At 47.3% G+C, this 9,825-nt stretch overlaps 1 protein-coding gene across 1 annotated transcript; it reads left to right on the forward strand.

Annotated features, from left to right (window-relative positions):
• Positions 1 to 547: 547 nt before the first annotated feature.
• Positions 548 to 1,483, forward strand: B3GALT5 (UDP-Gal:betaGlcNAc beta 1,3-galactosyltransferase, polypeptide 5). Its single transcript, XM_008593892.1, has one exon. It carries the CDS (start codon positions 548 to 550, stop codon positions 1,481 to 1,483), a length of 936 nt encoding a protein of 311 aa, XP_008592114.1.
• Positions 1,484 to 9,825: the final 8,342 nt, after the last annotated feature.

Raw genomic sequence — 9,825 nt, forward strand, 5'->3', positions numbered from 1 at the left:
GTGCTAAGAATAGCAGAGATGGGTGGGCAAAAGAGGGAAGAACCAGATAGGAGATTTTAGAAGGTAACCTAAAAAACTAAATAACAACCGCTGGCAGGGATGGAATTCCAGGGTAGCTGTGCAAATCGGAAAACCAGACTTGCTTCTTTTGGGGTAATGATAGAATGATGCTTAATTAGATCAGAGAAGAGTGCAGATGGTCCATAATTTAGATCTAGAACATGTGGTTTCCAATCTTGCAGGGTGTCTCCATCCTGGAGGCCTAGAGGGGCAGAGCCAGAGGACGTAGTGACAGACCTGGTGCCATATCCCATAGACGAGGAATCTGAGAGTCCCATAGGCTAAGGGCTGGGTGGCCGCAGAGCCGGGACCAAAGATGCTGGCAGTCCTCTGTGTTTAACTGTTGAGCCACAGCACTCCGCTTGTGTATGCAGCGAGACTCCAGAGTTTCTGAGACATGGGTCTCTTCCCCCACTCAGCCCCCAGTGTAAAGCTGAACATGCCCTCGTGCTTCTGAGGTCTGATGATCCGATTTTGCTCCTTTCAGATGGCTTACCAGCGGATGAGGTTGCTGCATATCTGCCTTTTGGTTCTGGGGGCCCTTTGTTTGTATTTTAGCATGTACGATCCGTCTCCTTTTGAAGAGGGCTTATTCGTTTTCAAGAAAGAGTGTGGGGAGTTCCTTCAGCTCCCGGATATAGACTGCCGGCAAAACCCCCCCTTCCTTGTCCTGCTGGTGACATCGTCCCACAAGCAGCTGGCTGCTCGCATGGCCATCCGGAAGACGTGGGGGAGAGAAGCGGTTGTGAGGGGAAGACGAGCGAAGACGCTGTTCCTCCTGGGGACCACGGCCAGCCAGGCCGAAAGGCAGGCGGTGGCCGAGGAGAGCCGGCAGCACCGCGACATCATCCAGAAGGACTTTGTGGATGTGTACTACAACTTGACTCTGAAGACCATGATGGGCTTGCAATGGGTCCACCGCTTCTGCCCTCAGGTGGCGTTTGTGATGAAGACCGACTCGGACATGTTTGTGAACGTGGAGTACCTGACCGAGCTGCTGCTGAGGAAGAACAGGACGGCCAGGTTTTTCACAGGCTACTTGAAACTGAATGAATTTCCCATCAGGACGAGGTTCAGTAAGTGGTTTGTCAGTAAGTATGAGTATCCGTGGGACAAGTACCCGCCTTTTTGCTCGGGCACTGGCTACGTCTTTTCCAGCGACGTGGCGAGTCAGGTGTACAACGTGTCTGAGAGCGTCCCCTTCCTTAAGCTGGAAGACGTGTTTGTGGGGCTCTGCCTCCAGAAGCTAAACATCAGACCGGAGGAGCTGCACTCGGAGCAGACCTTTTTCCCAGAGGGGCTACGCTTTTCTGCGTGCCGCTTTAGGAGAGTCGTGGCCTGCCACTTTGTGAAGCCTCACGATCTCCTGCTGTACTGGCAGGCTCTGGAGGGTTCCCGGGGAGAAGACTGCCCAGCTGTCTGAGGGGAGCCCGGTGGCACATCTGGACGAACTTCAGATAACTCACGGCCATGACAGTCATTGGGGTGGGGAGGAAGTGAGGGAGGAAGGGGATGCTTGTTTTTAATGCTCCAAATGAACACTAGGATGTAAACCTGAATGAAGCCACTGGGGGCACCAAGCAACAGCAGACACCGTCTCTGCAGCACCTGCGCCATTGCTCTAAGTGTTTGATACACACCTGCATCTTCTTGTTTCAGGGTCTTTATCCATGAGAAGTGGTGGGTGTGGTCATCCCCATTTTACAGAGAAGGAAACAGCAGCTAGGAGAGGTATGGTAACTTGTCCCAAGGCTTGCAGCCAACGATCCTTGGAGCAGGAATGGAAATTGAGTACTCTCAGGATCCAGTCGGCAGCCTTCATCTCAGTCCACCCCGCTGTGCCGCCTCCCATGGGAGAGGACACTGATGATAAAGGCTTCGGGCGGGGAGCCTTGCTGCTGGTGTCCTTCAGTCCCTTTCTGGAGTCACTTCCACCTTGACTCCTAGGCCTTGTGCTTTTTAGTGCTGAGATTGGGATGAGCAAACTCACCCAGCTCCCTTCGCTCCCTGAGATGGATGTGGCTGGGCCCTGAGTCTGTGTTAGCAGCTGGGTACTCAGCACATCCCAACACATGTTCCAGAAGATGTGACTGCCGGGCTGCAGCTCTCGCCCCCTGAAACACCCAGCTCCAGACAGAAATCCCTTTTTATAAATTCCTAATTCAGACTCAGAAACCACTGCCAAGCATGGCCTGCTGCAGAGACCGGCCACACTGCTGCCCTTCCAGTGAGCACAGCGTCTCCTCCTAGCCTCTGCTCCACGTGTCCTTGTCTTCAATCAATGGGGACAGGTGACTGCACAGGGAGCACTTGAGGATTTTAAGCACAAACTGAAGGGCAGTTGGGCACAAGGCACGGTCTATGTAGGGTTCTGGGAGCTTTTCTGGGATTTCAGTTGGATCTGAGTCAAGATTCTCTCAAGGACTCCCTCACATGAAGCACTGAAGTGGGCCTGGTCAGAGGGGTCTCCCTGTGTCCTCTTCCCAAGCCTGATTCAAGCTCATCTTCATTGAGTTTCTCATTTGGCCAAGGAAGAACTGAGTGTGGTTTGGAGTTTAAGCTTGAATTTTCTTCCCCCAGAGGTTTGTGAGAGCCTGTTTTTGCAGGGTTGTGTGAAAATGAAGCACTTTGCAGGTGTTTTTGTCCATTTAGCACTGTCATGTGACATGCAAAGTCATCTTGCTCTTGATCATAGGAATGATTGTTTTTTTAGTTTTTACTTTACCTGACTTTACTAAGTACTCAGAGAAAAGGCCTCACATGGTTGCATAATTTATACATGTTGGGCTAAGCTCTTATCTGAACTCAGGAAAAGTTATTTGCTGCAGAATGGTTATGACAATGTTAAATTGCAGAAGCCGGCCTGGTATCCTGTCTGACACAGTGTAATGTGCTTGTGTCTGGATCGAGCTGCTTCTTTGTGGGTGTGTTTCTTCATCCTGGCTGCTCTGAATGCACTTGGTCATTTTCAGAAAAGCCTCCTTCTCAAATGGAAAAATCAGGGGCTGAGCTAGTTTTTTGAAGCTCAGGTTTGTCAGAGCCACTCCCTTGGTTCCATGGCATGGGCCGCCTCTGATTCTGAAGTTAATGGAGTCCTTGGATGGTGAAGGAGTCTGGCTGTAGGCCTGGGTCTGTACTTAGCTGTGCACCTTGTCTGGTGTGTATTCGTGTGGCCACAGTAGTGAAGGCTGGTTGAGAAAGCTGCCTCTGTGTGAGTGGCTCAGGGTCACAGCCCTTGGCTATAGGGACAAATGAGCATAGGCGTGGCCTCCACCCACAGCCTCTGTGTGTTCTTAGAGGATTTCCTGCAAGACACATGGTTTCTTCCACTGTATTTCTTTATACCATGCAGATTTTTTTTTTTCTCTCTAGGGACAAATCATTTAATGACTCTAGAACTTGAAGGGACTTTAGAGCTCATTCAGCCCTGCCTCTTCTTATGTAGGATGAAAACAGAGCTAGAGAGACCCAGAGCCATGCTGAGACTTCACAGCCATTCTGTTGTGGAATGCAGGTCGCAGTGGGTTTCCACCACCCCCAGCTGTGGTCCCATGGGCAGTTCTCAGTCCTGTCTCAGTGAGGCACGGCTGGTCTCTCTTGCTCCCTGGACGGATTCTCAGCACCTGCGTCCAAGACGCTTCAGGGTCTTTTTCTTCCCCCCACTGCTGGCCGTACCTTGCGTCCCTAACCTTAACCCTAACCCTAACCCTAACCCTAACCCTTGCTTGTTGCTTCTCTCCACTCTGGCATTTGGTGCCGGGCTCAGCCTTGGCCCCCTTCTGTCCCTCGACGTGCTCAGTTCTTGGTGGCCTCAGCCTTCTCAGGGTTTTCAATGTCTTTTGTTTTGTTTTCTCCAGCCCAGGACTCTCTCCTGCCCTGCAACCCCAATCTGTTCCACTGCCTACTTGATTTCACGTAATGAGCAAATCCAAAATGAAACTTCTGATGCGCCCCCACCCCCTCCGTCTACCGCTTCTTGCCTGTCTCAGTCAATGGCCACGGCATCCTTCCCTGTAGAAAACCTTGGGGCCATCCCTGACTCCTCTCTCTAGGCTGGTGGCATCAGAAGAGACTGTTGGTCCTATCTTCAGATTATAACCAGAAGCCGACCACTTCCACCCCCAGTTCTGCCACCACCTGTCCAAGCCCCTGTCACCTCCTGCCTGCAGGCCCGCAGTAGCCTCCAGCCTCGTCTCTCAGCTTCTGTCCTTGCATCCCTTTGGTCTGTTCCCAGCAGCGTCCGGAGGGATCGTTTGAAACTCTTGTTTGTCTTCTCCAAACCCTCCAGTGGCTTCCCTTCTCTGAGTCAAAACCACATCCTTTGTATCATAGTCTGCCTGTTACTCCCTCATCTCGTCCTTTCACAGTCTTCCTGACTCACTCTGGCCACCTTGCTGTTCCCTGAGCAGCAATGCTATTCCAGCCACAGCGGCCTTCTTGCTCATCCACCCTGGGGCCTTTGCACTGTCTGTTCTCTCTGCTGGGAATGCCCTTTCCTCAGGTATTCTTATGGCTCACTCCTTTGCCTCCTTCAAGTCCTTAGTCAGATGTCACATTCTCACCTACTCTGACCTTCTTATATGAAATTGGAACTCCCTCCACCCCCACTCTCCCCTTACCTTATAGTTTTTCCATTGCACTTTTCAGTTTCTAACAAAGCATTTAATACTATGTAATTATATTATAATTATAATACTGTTATACAAGGGTACTTCAAAAAGTCCATGGATTCATATCATCTTTTAATTCTACTTTTCCATGAACTTTTTGAAGTACCCTTGTAATATATCTTTTTTTTTTATTGTTTATGTTTCAGTAGACTTAAATGTAAGCTTTGTGTGGGCATAGATCTTTCTCTCTTTTCTTCCCGTATGCACCTTGAATTCTTAGCATGGCTCCTGGCACCTAGCAGATACTCAATACATGTTTGTTGAGTGGAACTGAATTGATCTTTATAGAAGGTGTTTTCAGAAGGGAATAGGTGAATCTAAACTGAAAAATGAAGGATTTCTAAAACACGGCCAACGCTGTGGTTCCCAGTGTGTCAGTCAGTGGGAAAATGGGTGCATGTCTATTGACTCTGGGACCTGGGACCTAGAAATGCTGTATAACAGTGCTCCCTGACTTCATATCTGCCCCTCCTTTCTGTAACAGATGACCTCACACCTTCCAAGGCAGATGGAGTCATATAGCGCAGTGACGGGCCGTCCTGCAGCCCACACATAGCCAGTCTGTCTCATCTACACCCCCACGCCCACCCTAGATGCATCCTTCCCTGTCTTTTTTGATGATTGTAGAAATTTCCCTCTTTTCCTTAACCATATTCCATTTTTAGTCCCTATTTCCCTCCCCTACACCCCCAGCCTGACAGTAAACCAAGTTGTTAGGAAGTGTAACAGGATTGTGACAGTGACTTTTCAGTCCGATTGTCTTCTTCAGATAAATAGCTGCTTATACATATGTCTATTGGGACACTAAAACCTACTATGCCAATATTTGAGGTTATTTTTAAAAACCAGAACTTTGAAAACCAAAATTTTTAAAAACAAAGGACTATCTCCTCTCTTGAGCTGTGCAGGTGAATTCTTGATGTGGCAACCTCTAGTTGTTGTCCTGAGGGGATTTAGTTGCTGGTCTTGGTACAGAAGGCAGTTCCCCTGTTAAACAAGCCTATTGGGTAGACTTCAAGGACTGTGTTTAATAATACAGACTAAAGTTTAATTAGATACTTCCTAACTGAACTCAGAAACTGTGTTTGTATACTGTGGTATGGAATAAACTATGCCAAGATGACAGCAAATAAAAATTGCAGAACATTTTAATTTTACAAACTGTAATACATGCCTCTTATTTAATTACTGAAGATTGTTCCCTGGCTGTCCAGTCTCAACGACCTCTGAGATGAATCACATTAGTAACTTGGATGGAAATTCTCATATCGCAGCTATTTTTTATAGGCTGCACTTCTGTCCATGGGTCTAATTGCATTATCCTAAGCCTCCAGCTCTCCTTTCACAGTCATTTAACTCTTTCTTAAAAAGCTTTGCCTACTCTTTAATGTCCTCAACACAGCATATATCTTCGAAGCATCTGTTCATGTCTAATGCAGCCTTGAGCTGGTTCTTCACTTCCTGTTGTCTCTGAGGTTAACCACCTCAGGCTGCAGGAGGGTCAAGCGTGGCCAAGAGCAGGAATTATCTTTGCTTCAAATGTCATTGCCTGTTTAATAGACATCACAGTGACTTCTGTGTGCAACATTCAATTTGGCCACGCTGTCCTGAGAGCAAGGCTGGTGATTCCCAATCCTGTTGGGCACCCGGCTCTGCTCCAGGTATCCCTAAATGCTGGCAAGGAGTGCGGAAATGGACTTTTAAAAACAAAACTAATTACTTTTCATTCGAGTTTTTGATCCCCTTGGGTATTTTTGTGCAAAAAATAAAAATTATCCAGATGTTTACTTTGGTTTTAAAAATAATTTGTTAAAATTATCTCTTAAGCTTTAAACTTCAGCTAACAAATATGAAGGAGAGAAGGTGACCCTAGGCATTAGGAGTCACACATATTCCTTGTGGGTGTGTGCACACACAACTTTTGTAGTGGCTGCTGGAATTGCTGTAAGTTCAGCTTGTGGAGTTAGTTGATCTGCTCTTCTGGGCACAGGCAGCTTCTCTGCACCTCATAGAAACCATGCTGACATATATCCCTGCAAAGCCTCCAGGTTCTAGAGTGGCAGGAGCCATGGAAAATAGGAACCCACTAGATACGGAGGTAACTAGGATACCAGATTACTGCCTACCCTCTGGTGGAGCTGTGGAAAGTGATGGAGGTGAGGAGACCTCACTTCCAGGGCTGGGTGACCCATGTAAGGAGGCCCCATCCATCTCCCAGCACTATGGCACATCTCAGACATTACTGCTAATGGCTCTGCCTCCTGGTTTGAGCCCTGGTGCCGAAAATTTCTAGCCGTGGGGTTGAAGTTCTGTGTGTTGACATGACTCTTGGTCCGTTCCTTCCTGGTCCTGATTGACCTGGAATTTGGTTCTTTGTCATCTGTGGCATTCCCAAAAACCTACTGTTTAGACAGGTCCCCTGACCTGCCCTGTCCTGGCCAGCCCCATCTTGAGGTCATTCAAGCTTCTATCTGACAGCCTGAGCCATGTGTCTGGCTTCAGAACATAAATCCCTTCAGTCCCACCTACTTTCTACCTCTCTGCACCTAAAGCCTTTGCAAAATGAGCTGTGGGTTCCACACTCCAGACTCCAGGCTCTGCCAGCATGTGTGCATGTATGTGTGTGAGACAGATCTGAGGCACACTCACACATACGTGCTTAGTGGCAGTTGGTTTCTGAACTACATTAACCATCTCGCCTGAGTCTGTGAAGGGCATTTAAAGAGCAAGTGATCTTTTGATGCTTGGGATGAAAAGGAACAGGTGCCCTAATGTCCTCTCAGCTGCTGGGGTGAAATTGTGGAGTTAGAGGCCTCCCTCTTTCCCCCTTTGCACAACCAGTTGTGCATCTATTACATGACATGCCATACTCTGTATGGTGGAAACAGGAGCTGCAGGGAATGGTCCACAGTCACATCGTTCAGAAATATTCCTGAACTGAAACTTTCAGGCAGAATGTTTAGAAAGAGTGAAATAAAGTGAAACAGATCAAACAGCCTACAGAGTATGGAGTGTTTCTATAAGCAGGAACTGTGCAGGCAGTGCTATTTAGAGTCCTCTACACTGATTAGCCTTGATCCATAGCTCTAAAAGGAAAAAAGCCAGGCCATGGAAAGCATGGGATCTCCATGCTGAGTCTAGGGCTCTTTGATAGATTAAATAGTTAACAAGCCCAATTTCATGTAACAGCTGCTGCGCATCCTCATTTTGAAAATAGACGAGACAGTGTTTACATTTCTTACACGTTTCCCATTCAGAAGTGTCTTCGTCTGTTCTGTTGCTATAATAGCATACCACAGATGGGTAATTTATAAACCATAGAAATGTATTTGGCTCACAGTTCTGGCGGCTGGGAAGTCCAAGAGCAGGGCCTTTGTGCTGTGTCATCCCATGGCAGAAGGTGGAAGGGCAAGAGAGCGCATGCGTGTGAGATGAACTCACTTTTATAACAAAGCCCCTCTCTCAATAACTAACCCCTCCCACGATAATGACAATCCATTTGTAAGAGCAGAGCCCTCATGCCTCAAGACCTAATCACCTCTTAAAAGTCCCACCTGTCAACACTGTTTCATTGGGGATGAAGTTTCCAACACATGAACTTTGGGGAACACATTCAAACCATAGAAGGAAGTATCGGCTTTCTTAAAACATTTTTTAATGAATTACTTCTCAGCGTTTGTCATTTCAGGACTCACATTTTAGCAATTTCTGTGGCTGTGTTTCTCTCAGTAGATTGGAAAGTTCTGTCAACCTTGCTTCTCTCTCTGTCGGGATCTCTGGCGTGGTACCTGGTGGGAGGAGATACTTGATAATTATCTCTTGAATTCTCAGGGGATTTCACACCAGCAGGGCAGCTCCCATCGCAGTCAAGAATGGTGGGCTGGAAGTGAACTGTAAGTTCCCTTCAGCATGAATTCCTGAAGCCTCTCCTATTGATTGCTGTTGCTACTTATTTTTATTTCTGTTTGGTTCTGCATGACTCAGAAATCTGTATGTGAACAATAGGAAACTTTCTCATGGGCTGAGGATTATTTGAAATAAACTCTCAGTTATGTCTCCAGGATGTGAAAGATGCTTACATTCTCAGTGGGGAATGTAGTTAGAGGATTTGTGGCTTGTGGCCAGTGGGAACTTAAAAGCATGAGTTTCTCTCTATTTTCCTGCATTTGAATTATGACCACGAGGAAAGGACCCCTTGTTCTCAGATTGGCCTTGAAGCTGAAGGTGAAACCCTCCATCCTCATTGGGGATAAAGCCGTGATGGGCTGGGTGGGCTGAGGGACGAGGAAGCCAGGGTGCATCTCAGCGCCTGCCGACCAAAGCCTGACGAACACAAAATTAATTTTGAATTTTAATTAAAAAAGCGGACTCCTTACTTATTTTAAATAAGTAGAAAAGTTTTAAATGTAAGTAGAAAAGTTAATTCCATAGCCAAATGTAATTTTTTGTGTCATGTTGTTTCATCTGTTCTACCTCCATTCACTTGTTTAAGAAATCTGTGTCTGACACATGCAGACTTCAGATGGCCGGTGTGGCGTTGACACAGCCCGACCCAGGGCCTCCTGCCAGGGGAGTCAGCACAAGCCCTGCAGGCTCAGGGGTCCAGTCCTTTAGTCCTCAACAAAGAGGTAAACCAAGGAAGTAGTGATACCCTCGGTTAAATTCTGCTCTGGAAAATATCAATGGCGGAGAGTTGAGTTGTTTCAGCTGGTCAAATAAGACATCAAAAAGATCCACCATGGGCCGGCCCGGTGGCGCACTGGAGAGTGCGCTGCTTGGGAGCGTGGCGGCGCTCCCGCCGAGGGTTCGGATGCCATGTGGAGACCGGTTCCCACTCACTGGCTGAGTGCAGTGCGGGTGCGACACCGAGGGTTGTGATCCCATTACCGGTCCGTAAAAAAGACAAAAAGGAAAAAAAAAGATCCACCATGACTGGAAATTAATTAATGCCAACCGACGAGACTTTCTGGTTAAATTTTGCTTTTTCTACAAGATAAGAAATTAAAGTAAATTTATGTCACTGAATGATATTTAAAACTGTCATTTCCTTGTAAGGGGGATCTACTAGACTCTTATGTTGTCCTATTTTGGGAGT

The sequence above is a fragment of the Galeopterus variegatus genome, unplaced genomic scaffold (genome assembly GCF_000696425.1).
Source record: "Galeopterus variegatus unplaced genomic scaffold, G_variegatus-3.0.2 Scaffold9834, whole genome shotgun sequence".
Lineage (NCBI taxonomy): Eukaryota > Metazoa > Chordata > Mammalia > Dermoptera > Cynocephalidae > Galeopterus > Galeopterus variegatus.